Below are 16,743 nucleotides of genomic sequence, written 5' to 3'. Positions count from 1 at the left end.
TCTTTTCAGAGATGGGGGAATAGCGTTCATGAAAAGCGTTAATAGTTTGAACCACAGCTGTTCATCTGTCCAGTGGCTGAAACAGAATAGACAGCCTCATACTTCTTTGCCTCAAGAATCAGCCCAGCCCCAAAAACCCGAGGCCAGGACAGGATCACCAAGGCATTTTTCACATTCTCAGCAATTAAACAAATTAGCGATAGACTTTCCCTTCTATTTAACTTTTATTAAAAGAAGCGCTAAGGTACTGAGATGCAGTACATCATATTTATTACCAAAATTATTAACAAATATACAAAACTTATACATGTAATTTTCTTACATCCATTTATTCTCTATAATACCGATTTTTGTTCAAGTAGGTTATCTACAGTATGTAAACATCCCTTGGATTGACTTCACACAGATTAGGAAAGCCCTCTAACCCATGCTTTTATCAGATACTTCTTTTTATTTGGCTTTCATTTGTAGCATCTAATCTTCACATTTGGCACATGGAAGAGACATCTACAGTGCAAACGAGGCAGATTTTCTGGTTTCGTTTTGGACAATTTTGCAGGGGCACAGTGAAAGTGCTGCGAGAACAAGAGCACTCTAACTGGAGTTCGATTAGTTGTTATGCCAACAAGTCCTGGTTCAGCCATTAAACTGGAGCGCCAAGTCAATGCCTCTTCCTTCCCCCACCCCGCCCACCCCCATGCAAGGCCCATTTGCCTTCCCCTTTGTCTCAAAAGGGTTAAAAGAAATTCCATCCATCGCAGGACAAGTAGGTGAATTCCACCGAGTAACATTCTTTGCAGTGTTCTCTTGTGTGTGGGTTGGTTTGTGCGGTTTGATGAGCCAACAGAACTCTTAATTGGAGAATCAAATCGAATAAAAAAAGAATGTGCGAGGAGGACGGTCTGCTCTCCACCGCCACTCTAAGATCGGAGCCTCTTCGCGGTGGAGAAGAGACAGAGGCTCGGCGAAGGACCAAGCCAAGCCTGCCGTGCTCAACCGAGGCCCCCGTGCCTTGACGACAGGGTCCCAGAGGTGATAAGGGAAAAGGATAATTGGAGATTCTGCCCCCTTCTTGTGTTTCTTTCCTCTAGCCAAGTAGTAAAGCTGATCCAGGGAGAACCCTGTTCTCCTGCTCATCCCGCTCCCTCTCCAGCACAGTATTGCTCGCGTGCTTGGCGCGCTGGGTCCACGACACGTGCGCCTCGTACGTCAGGACGCACGTCCGTCACCACAAGGGCGTCCCCTCCGACGCCCCGTAGAGCTCGGCCAACTTCCGGAAGCGGGGCCCCCAGTCTGTCAGGAAGTCAAAGCTCTGCTCCGAGTCCGAGGTGGCCGACTGCAGCGAGCTCAGCGACCCGGCCACCGAGCCGTCCCCCTCGAACATGTAGGTCTGCAGGGAGTCGAAGGGCGGGGCCCACAGGTCCATGTCGGCCTCGTAGAGCTTGGCCAGCACGTAGCTGTGCACGGTGCTGCTCACGGCGCATGTCTGAGGCACGTAGCGCGACAGGCTCTCGATTTCCGGCAGCATGTCCTGCCGCGTCTTGGCGGCGCCGCCCACCTGCGCCTCCCGCGGGTTCCACATGGCGGCGATGTCGAAGGCCTCGGTGTCCTCCTCGCCGCCGCCCTCGTCGTCGTAGCGGACGATGTTCTCGTGGATGTTCTCGTCGTCGTCGATGATGTACGGCTGCTTCCGGTGCCTCCGCATGGACAGGATGAGCAGCACCAGCACTGCGGGGAAACAGGACAGTGAGCGGGAGGCCGCTGCGTGCGCCACGATTCCCCGCGTTCCCGAGCGGTGAGCCCAGGGACAGCCGCGGAACGTTTGCGACCAGGTCTGCGGTGTTAGAGTGGGAGTGCGGGCAGGTGGCGCCCTGCGTTTTCTCCCAGGGGTTCAATCAGAGTTTGCACGTGAAGTCTGTCTGCATCAGCCTGGCGCCTTGCAGTTGCGTGTGGGTGCGTGCACCCAGCCACCCAGTGCATGATCCCGTTAACCAGGCATGGAGCACTGTGCACTCCGTGGAGTATATGCTAAGGATCTGAATCTTCTGATTCTATAAGGATGGATGTCTGTTTCTCTTATTATAGAGAAACATATAGGGAAGTCTTATGTAAGTGGTATCCCACTTTTTAAAAAAAAGTTTTTATTGATTTCAGAGATAGAGGAAGGGAGAGGTAGAGAGAGAGAGAGAAACATCAATGAGAGCGAAACATCAATCAGCTGCTTCCTGTACGCTCCCCACTGGGGATGGAGCTGGAAAACCAGGCATTGTGCCCTGACCAGGCATGGAACAGATGATGTCTTGGTCCATGGGGTGATGCTCAACCAACTGAGCCACACCGACTGGGCCTCCGCTCTCTTGTATTATTAGCAACTTAATGGAATCCTCTGTAAATATCACATATTAATGTATTTGCATATAGACTCATATGCTAAGTGTCAGCCAAAGCCTTGGTCTTTTTATACCTCCTCCAGACAAGAGAGCATAAATGACTGTTGTTGTCTACTAACTCAATTCCTCAGAAAAGCCTTTTATTAGTTGGAGAGGTGGTTGTGATTTTGTGGATCCAGTGATGTTGGTGGAAGTGAGGGAATGAGCAGTGACATTTTATATAATTCATCATGTTATCAAAGAAGCACCACACTGTTAGATGTACACTTGCAGGTTTGGATAAAATTTTATCCCAACAAATATAAATATATATATATATTATATATACATATATAATATATATATTTATTTATTTTCAGGATGTGTTCCCTAAGGTTTAAAGGAGGGAGAGAGAGAATCCCATTGAACTGTTTATCTCTGTGACTGAAAATGTTTTCCAGGAAGTGTTAGCTGTAGAATTGCTATTGATTATTTTTCTCGTGTGCATTGTTACAGCTGGTGGACAGGGACAGCATGCCAACACTGAAAAATAAGGCCCCAGTTTCCCAAGGGGGAAAAAAAGAGTACAGTCATGTGCCCAGTAAGATAATGGATGGGCTTAAAAAAAAACTAATACTAATCCTTTGTGAAATTTGTATGTAGGATGTGCTTTTTGTAAATTGCAATTAATGATGTTAATACCTAATGTTTTCCCAAAGAGCTTGCGTGACAAAAGCACACATCGGAAACAGTTATATACTCATGTATATTTTGTATATATGCAAAAATATGACATGACTACAGGACTGGGGGATTTCAGAGCAGAGGACTAACAGGGCATTTGAGTTTGGGGTGTGATTTGGATGGATGCAGATTGAAGAAATGGGATTCTAAGTGAACATGCTCTTTGTGGGATTCAGTAAATAAACTAAACCTAAAGATTTTTTAGGCACTGTGCTGATTTGTGGGGAAACTGTGTCGAATATGATTACTGCTCTTACAACGTGTGCTTGAAGGAGATTGTGAACACCCATGATTACTGCAAGTCTGGCCGTGATAAGGTTACAGGTGTTGCGAAGAGCATGCAGAGGCAAGGCTGGGTAATTCTTCCTGAAGGTCTGGGAAAACCCTTCGCACAGGTGCCACTGGGATGGTGTTTTGGAAAATGCTAGGAAGCAAAATTAGAAAAGTCTTTGAGTATCTGCTGGAAAGACTTCTGATGGTGGTGAAGAATTAGGCAGTTCATGGAACTGGTCCATCTCTTGAAAAATAAAGATTGCTACATATTTATTTTTTAGGTAATGTGATTTAAACAACAAGCATTGCAAAATCAGATTTTGGGGAAAATGGTCCTAGTTAGCCAACAGGCTTCCCTGACAAGAGGATCAGGGGTCTAGGGATGTTTACTCCTAGCATATAGGGCCTATGAGGTTTTTCTAGGAACTAGATACATACTTGAGATTTGAAATAAAAAAAATTCTGCAAATTAAAATTATGTTTATTCAGTTGTCTATAAAATGAAGTATTACAAATTAATTGCAGTTTAATCTGTTATGAATTACATTTAAGGTGGGACGTGCATTCTTAGAAATAAGACTGCCTGAAACTATGAGGATTTTATGACAGCTCTGCTCAGGTTAGCTCCTAACAAAATATTTATTCTGTACAATTAAAAACACAAGGCATAATGGGTTTGGGAGGCACTATAAATTGCCCCGCACACACCACTTCTAACTTGAGAGCCTCTCCACACCAGATTCTTTAAATCCGTCTTTCTTTAATCATGGCACTTCTACCCTTGGTAGGCCAGGGTGAGCTTAAAATGTAAATATTTTCCTAAGATAGAACTAGGGAGAGCCTGGAAATTTCTCCTCTAAGAGCCAGTTTCATCAAAGGCCTCTTGTAGGTTATCATGTTATGCACTCAAGGACTCCTGATGCCACCTTATGGACTCTTGGGGAATTGCAGGGAAGTTTTATTTGTCATTACTGAAGGACTTAGAAAGGTTACTTATTTATGTACTTCTCCCTTCATGTGGCACTGAACTGAAACAACAGAATTAAACCACATGTTGTATGAAAAACTGTTTTTAGAAGCATATTCCACAGACCTACCTAAAATTCAATGAACTGTTAATGAACATTTTGCAGTTAGACCCTTCTTTTTTTGGTCTGGCTGAGTCTCTTGTTGTCGAGGTAAACCTGGGATCAAGGGGATATGTGGGTGTCTGCACGTCTATTCAAATTTAAATCTGCAGCTTTACTATCTACTGCTCTGCTCTTCTCTAAGCAAAATGTGTATGCTGTGAACTCAGAAAAGTTGGGATATATGTACAGATACTTTCTTGGTTTCAATAACTGGTTTATGTGTTTCATGGCTTGTTTGAATGTGGAGTTAAAAAACAATGGCATGAATGGCCAGGGGAGCTGCGTGGCTGCCTTGCAGTACGGCTTGAGAAGAGGAAGGAAGGATCCTGTGCCCCAATAGTGCTCTCTCACCAGCCTGTCAACACATCTTTTTATGTCACCAGCAGCTATGCTCCTTGTTAGATGGCCACAGTGCCTAGGACGGGAGCCAAAGCACCAAACGGCTTATTTTCCCAGGTAGCCATGTGATTGCACTCAGTTACTTCTTTGAGCTCTCTGTTCAAAGGTCTCTTTATTGGTAGGCCTTCCCTCACCACCCTATGAAATATGGCACCTACCCCATCTCCCGTCCCTCTTCCCTTCTCTGTATGATGCTTACCACTTCCAGGATTGGGGGTGAACATTTAGGAGAGCCGTACCCCTCAGATACAGGAATGCACAGGGTGGGGCCTGGCAGTGTTTCAGGCTTGGCCCTGTCTGTGGCCTTAGGCTATGTGTGATTTAGCTGATACTTATCGGAAATTAAAGGGTTAGAAGAGGTGATCATCATATTCTGTCCAAAGTTGTCATTTTGGTTCTGTGATGTCAGAATGAACTGCTCAGTTCTGAAGTAAGCTCAGTGAGGGCTGCAACATGTCTCTGTTATGAATCCCAGCCCTTAAAATAGTGTCCTGGCCTATAGTAGGTGCTTGGTACATAAATTCCTGGCCCCTAGGAAAGGACTGTCTTCAATTTCCGTATTTTTTTCTCAGCCTTACTCTCCCATGTTTTCAGTAAGCATGGTTTGGAAAGCCAGTTCTGTGCTAGGGCAGTAATTGAGTGTTATCTAAGGAAGCATTTGCCGGACTCCACAGAACGGAAGGGAGCTGCTTACTCACCTAAGAGGACAAAGATGCAGGCCAGGATGGCGATGAGGGCGCCCCGGCTCAGAGTGACTGGGAGCATGTAGGCCTCGGGGCTGCAAGACAGGACATGGCCATTGTCATCGCAGCTGCACACCTGGATAGTCAGCGTGCCCGTGCTGCTGAGCGCCGGCTGCCCGTTGTCCGATATCAGGATGGGCAGGTAGAAGACGCTCTGCTCCTGCTGCCGGAAGCCAGACCTCCGGGTTAGGATGCGGGCAGTGTTATCTGAAGAAGACAGGGATTCCAGGGTTGAAAAGGGGAGATAAATGAGGGAAGAAGAAAGTGGAAGAACCAGCAACTGGGTTGTTCTCTTGGGTTGCGGGAAGGCAGCGTGGGAAGGCGAGAAGGATGTCAAACGCTCCCCGCAGGCCTTCAGCTACCGTGTCGTCTGGGTCAGCATTTGGATGCAGAAACCAAGACTTTCGCTGGCTTCTAGGCAAAACCCTGAGGCCTAGGAGAGAAACTCTTTTTGAGATTATGTCTTACCCTTTGTGACATAAAACGCCCAGGGCGAACTGTCAGACTTCAGCCCTAACTGAAATGTCCCTGGGTAAGCTCCAGAGAAATGAACAATCTCTGGGGACTTGTGGTCCTCAGCAGCTTTTCCCAGGGCGCTGCCTCGTGCCCCCAGGAAGAGTGCTGAGGAGCCCTTGCACGTGGCTGTGGCTTATTTCTGCCACTTTGGCTGGAATCTATGTCTTCTGTTATTTTCTTTTATGCCTCTGAAACTCAGTCACCAACTCCTGTGTTTTCTGAAGAACCTACTCACTTAGCAGAAGCTTATTTGAAATCCCCTAATCGTATGATACACCCTGTTATTTCCCCCTCCGTGATGGTCTAAGTTTAAACAGTTAATGTGAACTTGGTAAAAATTCATTCCTGAACAGCAGTACTCGTTTTTTCCTCCAGTTTGAAAAGGAATTAGCAAACTTATTTGTTGTGTTTCCACAAAGCTAGTGTGTGTATTTTTATTATATTTGCCAAAAGTGATATGTGGGGTTTTTTTTGTTTTCCTTTTAATCTGTGTTTTCAGGTTTCCTTGAGTGGGTTTGAATTGTAAATCAGATATATTTTTGCAGAGCTTAGATTGTTTTCAGCTGAGGGAAAGTGTGAGCGATGTGGTAGGACATACAAGCAGCGACTCTCAAAGCTAATGTCAACGTGGAAGGTCCTCTGGGGTGTTTTATACCTCACAGGGAAGAGGCTAGAACTTCACAAAAAGTCCTGAGAACCTAACCGAAGTAAACATTGTTAATATCAATATCAATATTTCTGGTTCTCATTCCCTTGGACATAATAAAGGATTATAGTTTTCTGCCTTTTGAATTTGGGTGTTTAGATGATGCAAAATGAGCAAAAAGTCATGCATGCCACTTCTAGGCAGAATCATGTAACAGCTGGCATGTGATTCTCTGTGTTTTGCCTTGATGTGGCATTATGAAAGGATGTTGGAGATGGAGATCCAGGTGACTTGGGACTCTGAGCTGCTATCCTTGGTCACCCAGACCCTCAGTTGGCTCCATGTAAGCAAGAAATGAACTCTGGTTGTATTAAGTCATTGAGGTTTTGGTACTGCTTGTTCCTGCAGCATAACCTAACCTATACTGACTAATGTGTTCCCTCCTGATGAACTTTGCCACCTTCTCCCCCTGCTTTTTCATGGTAGCAGCTATTGTTCATTGAGTGCTTGTGTACTTCAGTTTTACAGTGCAACATCTCATTTAACCTTGACAGCAAGTTGATGATAATCTCACCCTTTTACAGTGAGAGAATTTAGAGAGATGATATAATTTGATTAAAGTCACTAACTTAGCAGCAGAGCAGGGATTTGAACTCTGATCTCTCTGACTCCAAATTCACACTCTTTCCATTGTGCTTTGTAAAAGCTTATTCAGTTTATTGACATTAGCTGAAAATTATTCAGTTAATTGAAATCTCTTCCTCCTTTGGCACTGGCTGCCCCTCTGTTTTCTAGCTAAAGATAGTAACTGGTTGCCAACCTGAGGATTATATTGTTGTTTCCACCTGCCACACAACCCGCCCACTTTTCTGTTTTCCAGATTTAATTGCTAAATACTGTTAATTCTGTTTCACAGTTTTATTTTATTTTTTAAAGAAACCAAGTTATTCTGAAACAGAAGTCTGTTTATTTGTCAGTTTAATTGAGTCGGGGTGGTGGGAAAGCCTGCCCTGAGCTGGATGTTGCCGAAGAGTTGTAGCGCGCCTGCTACTCGTCGTATGTTCCTTGCTCTCAGATGGGTTGAGATTTCAAAAAAGATCAGAGCATCACATTACTGTCTGGTTCTGGAAGGGTCTGGGATATAACACCCACTCAGAATATTTGTTGAATATGTCAACTAGGGCTTTGGTAACCCATTTGTAAAAAGGTTTGTTTCCAAGGTGACTATATATATATATATATATATATATATATATTTTTTTTTGTGTGGCTAAAACAGGTCCCAACTTCCAGTCCCAATCTTAATATTTACTCACTGGTTTTGGGACATTTGCTTTCTTTCCTTATATTCCAAATGAGACAGTGAGAATCAGAGGGATTAGTAACTTCCCTTACTAATGATGAAGATCAAATAAAGCAAAGTATGGGAAATGCATTTGAAATTGTAAAGTGCTGTGTACACACAATACTTTTCATAATATTTTGGGGATAAAAAAAAAAGTAAGGCTTTATTTGAGGTAGTGTTCTGTTGTGTTCATGGGAGTTGGGGGCTTGACAGCAGATCTATCATGTCAGATGTTGGTCAGTTTTTAATGAGCCTCAGAAAAGGGTACTGGTGCTGTAAATTGTCACGAGGAGGTTAAGAGTATTCTTTCTATTCTTTCTATCTAACTTCCATCCTGGAAAATCTTTCAAGAGATGAGTCATTTCTTTTAATAGTTATCATGTTTCAGTGGCCCATCTTTTTAAAGGTATTGGCTTAATGAATTGGTGTCCAAAGTTTTCTTTAAGAAATCTGTTGCATTTTGCTGCATGTTGTTTCTGTATTGATTCTGACAAATACCAGAGTGAAGGAATAGAGTGACACAGTTGAAAATTTGAAGAAACAGTGTAATATTATTTTTTTGCCCTAGGGTTTCCACTGTGAAACCAGTCCTGAGGGGGCTGAACCACTTTTTGCAGGAAGGATTCAAGATTTTATCCAATAAATATATCAGGATATCTAATTGTAGTAGCTCTGTTATTAAAATTTATATGATCTTTCCTTCTAGAGTTATAGGGATTTTGTGATGAGATATAGAAAAGGAATAACTTGGAAGAGTGCTTTCCATTTGGAAGAACTCAGGTTTGATATCCTCAACTTTTAATAACAATATCACGTGGAGTGGAATTAGTACTTTAAGTCTCAAATAATTGATGTTTGAGACTAAGACCAGGCGTGCCTGATCATGACTTTCTGTTACCCTTTGTTTAGATTGTTACCAAGTGCCAGTTTATATTTTAGAATTGGAATGAACAGGAGGTGACTGCAGACCTCCATCCTCAAGGTCAGACAGCTAGCTGGTGGCAGAGTTAGTACCAGAAGGGGTTCACTTGACAGACCTAAATTATTTTTTTCACTTGCTTTGACCTTTCTTTGAAAATTATCTGGCTGGCGAACAAAAGTCCCTTATTTTCCCATCTGTGCCCACTGGAGAGGGTGCTGGGTCTGTAAGCCCCGGAGCTGGTCTGATGCTTATTGCAGAAGGTCAGGAACTTCATTCCCACAAAGCTGTAGCGGGCAGCACTTTCTGGAATAGGGAAGCCCCGGATGTGTCTTTCTAAAGTTACAGAGTTGTTTTAGTGCCAAAACTACTCTCTGTGACCCCATGTTTGCCCTCTGCTATCTCTGTTACTTAGCCTTGGCCTCCCTTTTGTTCTGGGAGCTTTTCGCTGTTTCCTTCTTTGATCCTTGCCTAGAAATGTTTCCTCAGGCTTTTCTCTTCACCTAGTTCAGTTTCTGTCACCTTTCACAGATACTTCCCACAGTTACAGAACATATAAACACGGCTGCTATCTGTGGGGACGAAGGAAGGTTTTGCCTGTGTGCCTTGCACGGTGTGTGGGGCAGAGCCAGCGCTCAAATGTATGAGCTGACTGAGTGACAGTTTCAGAATCAGCAGAGGATATTCTTGGTCTTTGATGTTCTGAAAAATAGAGTTTGAAAGACACTGTAAATGAGCATAAACGCCTTCCCTGCTATGCAAGAGCAGATGGATTTTGACACCGTTCGCGTGGTCTAACCCAAAGTATCCAGCCCGAGCTGTAGAAAAGCATCGCTCGCCAGCTCTCCACCTGATTACCTTGGTTGTCCCTTACGGTGAAGTTGGGATTGTTAGCAGCCTCGGGAGCCAAGCTGTAGTGGAAGTGCTGGCCATTGCGTGGGTCATCGTGGTCCACTGCGCTCACTGTCTGGATCAGCTGAGGGAGGGACATGAACTCAGGTGAGTTGGAGAGTTGGGGCCAAAAAAAAAAGCTTCAGGGCCCAGTGACATCCCAAACCCTGAAATCCAATAGCAGATTATTTTACTGAATGAGAAGGATGTCCTGAAACTCACCTGGAAAATCTCCATGCTGTCGCACAACTCAGGATTTCATTTGGGTTTATTGTTGGGCCTGAGTACATCACCACCACAGGGTGAATGTTACCTACATACTTCAGAGGTTTGCACACCAAGGCTAGCCGTTTTTAGGTAGTCTAAGTAGATGTTGAGTAAATAAACTCTGGGGTGCTACAAGGTTCTGCTGGTCTCCCAGGGTTTCACCCTCTCACTCCACTGACTTAACCCCACTTTGGGGTTAGTATTTCAGGGTCAAGTTCTCATCTTTGAGAGGTCCCTATTTAAAAATGACCAACACCTAGAAGGGAAGTAAGTGGACATGTACCGTTGGCTGTGTCAGGTTAACGGGTCACAGGGCAGTCACCCTTTGTTGGTAGGAAGGGGAGCTAGACAGGTGCAGAGCACAAGAACCCCAGGGTGGGATGTATAGAACAGACTAGAGTCAGCAGCAAAGCTCGGGCTGAGGAGAGAGGAGGTGGGTGGCTTCTGCTGGAGGTCTTTGGCCAAAACTTTGCCTTTTCCATGTTGCTTTTCAAAGTAGTAAGTTGCTTCATGGTTACAAAGATCATAGTAGAAAAGCTACTAAGAAAGTGTGAAATACACAACTGAATCATTGGCAGGTGGACTGAGGGGTTTAGAAAAGGTGTTAATGGTGGTCTCCTTCCTGTGTTTGCTTCTCTATCAGCCGGTTACACAGACCCTCCCACCTCTCCGGCCGGCCCTGTAGATGCGATGTCCTGCTGTCTGCGCAGTGCTTCTGCCCGGGTGGAGACCAGGCCAGCCGGGGCCAGCCGGGGCCAGGTGGGCTTGCTTAGTCTTCATTTCTCATCTGTAAATGAAGGGAGGGTTGCTCCCGCGCAGTGTGCTCAGGGTTAAGGACCGGAAGCCCCCGCAAGGAGACTTCTGTGCTGCGCGATCCCCTGTCAGTGAGGGACTCTGCCCCAGCCTTCACCTGTCTGTCTCTCGGGGACTGTCTGTTGCGGAGGCCACCTGCCCCCAGTCACCACAGTCTTCAGGGCACCCCACTTCCAGTGACTGATGCAGGGGTGGAAAGGCCTGGCCATCCCACTTCCACTCGGGGAGACTGGCCCTAGAGCAGCGTGACGTCACTCAAGGCTGTCTGTGGGTCTGCATTGCAGCTGGACCTCTCCTTTTGCCGTCCTGCAAAACTCTTCCCTTCACAGCCATTAGCCCGGGGGCACTCCTTAGTAAGCATCTTATACTAGAACGCCTGTGGCCTCCTGGCGAACCCAACTGGCCTCTGTTGATAAAGAGAGAATGGGGAATGGGGCTGCGATACAGGAGAGGAGTCGGGAGAGCGCGTGGTGACTCCGCTGCTCACACACGAGGGTCACCTACTGCCCCATCCCTGCCAAGACGAAATTTGTGTATTCCCTCTTGCCTGCAGCGCCAAACATGTGAAGATACATGCATGTGTTGGGGCTTGTTAGAAATGGGTGGCATGTAGAATTTGGTAAATGTAGTTGGAAAGTCATTTCAGAACATCTGACCTGTGGGACAGTATGTATATTATGTATTGTGAGGTGGGGGCCTGAGGCACAGGACTGCTTGGTTACAGGGCTTTGAAGAAGGAGCGAGCAAAGACGCTGCCTTGCTGAGTGAGTCAGGAGCATCCTGGCCTGCGCTCCTGCCTCGCTGTCTGGCAGGTCAGACTTCAGACTCGCCCCTCCCCTGGCCATGCGTGTTCTGCGCAGCAGGTTCCATCCTGCCCTCGGACCTCACCAAGCATGTCCTCTGGTTTCTCCACGGGCCTCCTTCATGGCTGCTCGCTAAGGGGAAAACACACATTCCAACTTGGCAGGTGTAGAGCTGACGACAGCGGCCAATAACCCTAACCCAAGGAGGCCGATTCTTTATAAGCCAGGCACACTTGCTGCCTGTGGGCTTTCAAGATCTTTAAAACATGGCCCAGAGCCAAACTCAAAGGGTAAAGATGACAAATAGGACCGTCTTGTGGCTCATGACTTGAATTTTAAGTCGCAGATAAACTGTGCTTCAAAGGACTTTACAGTAGGCCATGCAAAGATGTGTTCAGGGATGTAGGAACGGGAGGCGTGTTTGTGTGCTTGGAAGACGAGAGCAGTTCAGGGGCTGTCGCCCTGCCAGGTGCAGTTTCTCCTCTTCCGAATCTCTTTCCGAAAGGCACTGTTTCGTTTTCGGAGGGAGAGGGGTTTTAATTTCCTGTGTGACTTATCACTCTCTTTATATCATAGATTAAAAATTAGCCTCTTGTCATAATATAAAGTATTACATACTGGTCATATTTATAATATAATCTTATATAATATAAAACAAAACTTTGTACACTTTATTTCTTATAATAAGTAGTCATAATATAAAACAAAGCTTATTAAAATAAAGGTCCAAATCCCCTCATTCAAAACCCATTGACACATAGTAACTATTGCTATTTTTGTATCTTCTCTCTTAATCTTTGTTCACACACAAACAATAATTTTCCATAACTTCAAGCATGTGCATGTCCTTTTTATATCTCCTTTCTTTACTGATAATAACATGGACCATTTCTTATGCCATAAAGTCTTCATTGTAACTTTTATAAGCTGTGTAACATTTCAGGTCTTTCTAGACTAGAAATTCAATAGATGTGGAAATAGAATTATCCTAGACTGTTGAAAAAATTTTAGGGGTGCTATAGGCCATTGACACAGAGTTTCCAGTATCAGTAGATGAGATAACTTAGATCAAAATCACTGCAGGACTCATTTCCCCCTGGGGGTGGGTCACTGTTTGCTCTCAGTTGAATGGTACAGATGTGCTGAGTCTGTCTTTGGTGAGTTCAGGAAGCTCTTGTAAGTTGGGTTGCACAGACATAGTCTCTCTGTGCAGCAAGGTGCTGGAGGTGATGATGCAGGTGAGTGAGAGAAGCGAAAACAAAACTGCATTCCAATTGGAAGGCCCGAGTTGCCAAAGTATGAGTCCTCACCTTACAGACAGGCATGCCACAATCGCCTAACTTTTATCTGAAACTGTCCTGACCCCTTTGCACCCCATCACCAGAATCCACAGGGCCAGAGAATACACTCCAGGGGAACTAGGACTGCTAGGGAACCTGTTGTGTCATAGGTGAAGGAGGAAAGCATATTATAAAGAAGCAGAAGGCAGGAGATGGCCTGTGATCTGAGGTATGGAAGGGCAGGTGGAGGGTGGGCAGCTGCCCTGCACGTACATCAGTGCATGGCCACTCCAGGCAGAGTTTCAGATGTTTCTCAGCTACACCACTTGGAGTCTGATCAACCAAATGTTCTTTTAGGTTTAAAAGCAGACTTATAATAAATACAACTTTTTCCTGAAGGTAACCAAAATAAAGTTATTTCAAATAAGCAGAAATTTGTTCCTTCAGATTAACTTTCTCTCCAAACTTACCTGACACGAGCCTCACTAACCAAATGGGTGTGTTAAGTGAGGGAGGAGAGGGAAGGGTAGTCTAGGTACAAAGCGTTCTGAGAATCTGGCAGGCAGTCCCTACACAAGGGCGCCTATTGCCAGAAGTTAAGAAGGGGCTGTGGGAAGATACACACACACACACACATACACACACATACATACATACATACATACATACATACATACAGTCAGTAACTTTCCCTACAATAAATACCTTTAGGGATTTGTGCTAGACTGAGGAAGAGAGAAGACTTCTTTCTTTGATCTTCATAGCCTCTCATTTCCAGGACCCAGAGCACATGTTCTGTACCGTTCAGTTACAAGGTGGGTAGATAGCTTATTACAGGCTAGCCATGAATCAAACCATCGCCAATGCATTCTTTAGATCATAAAATGTAATGGAGACTCCAAGTAGTCGTCTTAAGAATTAAACTGTAGCCACATGATACACAAAAGTCGGGGACTCTGGAGTCTAAATTTCTTTGATCGCGAGTTTGAGTATCTGTAGCAGTCACCTCCACATTTGGGGAGTTAACCATGGTGCGTGTCTCCCAGGCCATCTTACCTGCCCCGATTTGGCGTTCTCACAGACAAAAGCCTCATAGAACCTGGGGAACTCTGGAGCATTGTCATTCACATCCAAGACTTTCACTGCGACAGAAACACTTCCGACCTGGGAGGGATTGTCTAAAGAGAGCACAAAACAAACCAAAGAGGAGGGTCAGCAGTGCAGGAGGGCGCTCTCTGCTGGGCGGGTATTTCCCTGGCAGCCTGGTGTTTACAGGCGTGGATGTGGTGCGTGGAAACAGCAGCCACAAGCATGGGGTGCATGTGTTCCCAGGACGAGTGTGGCCAGAGCGTGGACAGAAGGAGGTGTGTGTCTGAGACTGTGGTGTCAGGGTGAGAGGAAGGGCCAGACATCAGGGGGAGCAGGTATCACAAAATGAGTCTTAAAAAGAGGTTTGGAACCTCTCACATGGCTCGTACTTCAGGTTCTGGAATTAAAGGAGGCCGGGTCTGTATTCTGAGTTTGGAAATAACCCATTTCTTTCTTTCTTTTCTTTAATCCTTACCTGAGGATATTTTTACATTTATTTTCAGACAGAGCAGGAGGGAGGGATGGGGGCGGGGGGAGAGAGAGTAACATCGATGTGAGAGACACACATTGACTGGCTGCCTTCCGCACGGCCCTGACCAGGGCTGTGGACCGAACCACAACCAAGGTATGTGCTCTTGACTGGAATCGAACTCGCGACTCTTTGCTCCATGGGCCGACGCTCTAACCGCTGAGCCAGACAAGCCAGGTGGAACTAACCCATTTCTGATTGGAGGCATACTACCTGCTTGGCTTTATTCCCGTGAAACAATCTGTTCTTTGAGTTATATTTCAGAAGGTTTCAGTTATTCTCAGGAATGCAAATAAGACTGCACCTTTATTTCTGCTTAGAGGCTAAGGGGATATTACAGGGTCAGACACACATCAAATCCATATCTTTGGGTGGGGCAGGGGAAGTCACTCATCACCACGTGTGGGAAATGCCTTGTGGTCTATCGTTTGCGGGCGTTGCCACGCAGACACACGGCCCCAGCAGTCCCCTCCGGTCTATCTCTGTTTGCGTCACCGTCCCAAGGAGACAAGATAGAAATCGTAAGACACAGAAATTATTCTCAGCAAATAATTTTATTAAATCTCAGAAATAACTTACTCTTCTGGTTCATTTTTTTCTTTCTCAAAAAAACTTGTGTGTTATTGTGTTTCCTCCCTAAATATTTTGATTACTTGGCCAAAAATGCTGACATATTTAAATGTTTTACATTATAACAGTGGAACTTGTTTATAATGAAAATTTCAGAAAAACATGAGGATAAATGTGATCCACAGTCCTATTAGACATGTTCACTGTATGATATATGTACTATTGCATATGTGTCCAGTAATGTGGATACACACACACAGCAGTTAAATGAAATAAAAATGTTAGATTAAACCCTGGCCAGGTTGGCTCAGCGGTTAGAGTGTCAGCCTGTGGGCCAGAGAGGCCGGGTTCGGTTCCCGCTAGCAGCGGTTGGGGGTTGAACGACCCTTTCACAGGGGTCACCTAAGACATAACAGTAGCAAAATCACAGTTATGAAGTTGCAGTGAAAATAATTTTATGGTTGGGGGTCACCACAACATGAGGAACTGTATTAAAGGGTCGCGGCATTAGGAAGGTTGAGAACCACTGCGCTAGGGGCACAGTTTGTCCCTGGCCCTGGTTGGGGTCGTGTGGGTGGCAACCACTCCATGTGTCTCTCTCACATCGATGTTTCTCTCTCTCTCTCTCTCTCTCTTCCTCCCTCTCTCCCTGCCACTTTAGCTGAAGATAAATGCAAAAATGTCCTTGGGTGAGGATTAAAAAAAAAAGTTGGATTCAGAACTTTAATATTTTAGGTCAAGATTATCTTGTGTCATTGAAATATGCTTTGAAAGCATGGGTATTAACATCTACATGGTAGTGTCATTTTATTTTTATTTTTTAATCCTCACCTGAGGATATGTTTTTATTGATTTTAGAGAGAAAGGAAGAAGAGAGTGAGAGAGAGAGAAAGATAAACATTAGTGTGAGAGAAACATCAATTGGTTGCTTCCTGTACACACTCTGACCGGGGATCAAACTCAAAAGCTAGGTATGTGCCCTGACTGGGGATTGAACCTGAAACCTTGTGGTGTATGAGATGGTTTCAAACAACTGAGCCACCAGGCCAGGGCTAGTTTCATTTTACTATATGATTGTACCATTATTTATTTAATCAAACTCCTATTATGAGACATTTAAATAATTTCAATTTAAAAAATACCAGAGTAGACATTTTGGTATATAAATCTTTGTTGATATCTATGATCATTTCTTTAAGATATTTATTAGAAGTAGAATTCTTGAGAAAAAGAGTACAACATGGAGAATCTTAATATGAAAGATTAATTGCCAAACTGCCCTCCTGAATGACTGTACATCTGCCAGTGCATTAGGGTCTGCTGTTTCTCCAAACCTTTACCATCACTAGGTGCTATGAAAAAAAGTGAATGTAGTAGTAAATAATCTAATTTTGTTAAGTTTATGATAAACATGCTA

The 16,743-nt window shown here is 44.7% G+C and overlaps 1 protein-coding gene across 1 annotated transcript in view; it reads right to left on the bottom strand.

Annotated features, from left to right (window-relative positions):
- Positions 1 to 205: 205 nt before the first annotated feature.
- The window catches only part of CDH20 (cadherin 20), a 200,198-nt gene continuing 183,660 nt past the window's right edge, over positions 206 to 16,743 (bottom strand). Inside the window, exons 9-12 of the mRNA XM_036244455.1 lie at positions 14,195 to 14,316; positions 9,943 to 10,060; positions 5,614 to 5,865; positions 206 to 1,728 (exon numbers count right to left, since the gene is read on the bottom strand). Coding sequence (XP_036100348.1) covers positions 1,226 to 1,728; positions 5,614 to 5,865; positions 9,943 to 10,060; positions 14,195 to 14,316 — 995 coding nt within the window. The 3' untranslated portion in view covers positions 206 to 1,225. The remainder of the gene's footprint in view (positions 1,729 to 5,613; positions 5,866 to 9,942; positions 10,061 to 14,194; positions 14,317 to 16,743) is intronic.

This window comes from Molossus molossus, unplaced genomic scaffold (assembly GCF_014108415.1).
Source record: "Molossus molossus isolate mMolMol1 unplaced genomic scaffold, mMolMol1.p scaffold_m16_p_6, whole genome shotgun sequence".
NCBI classification, from domain to species: domain Eukaryota; kingdom Metazoa; phylum Chordata; class Mammalia; order Chiroptera; family Molossidae; genus Molossus; species Molossus molossus.
This window is presented reverse-complemented; position numbering and strand designations above follow the sequence as displayed.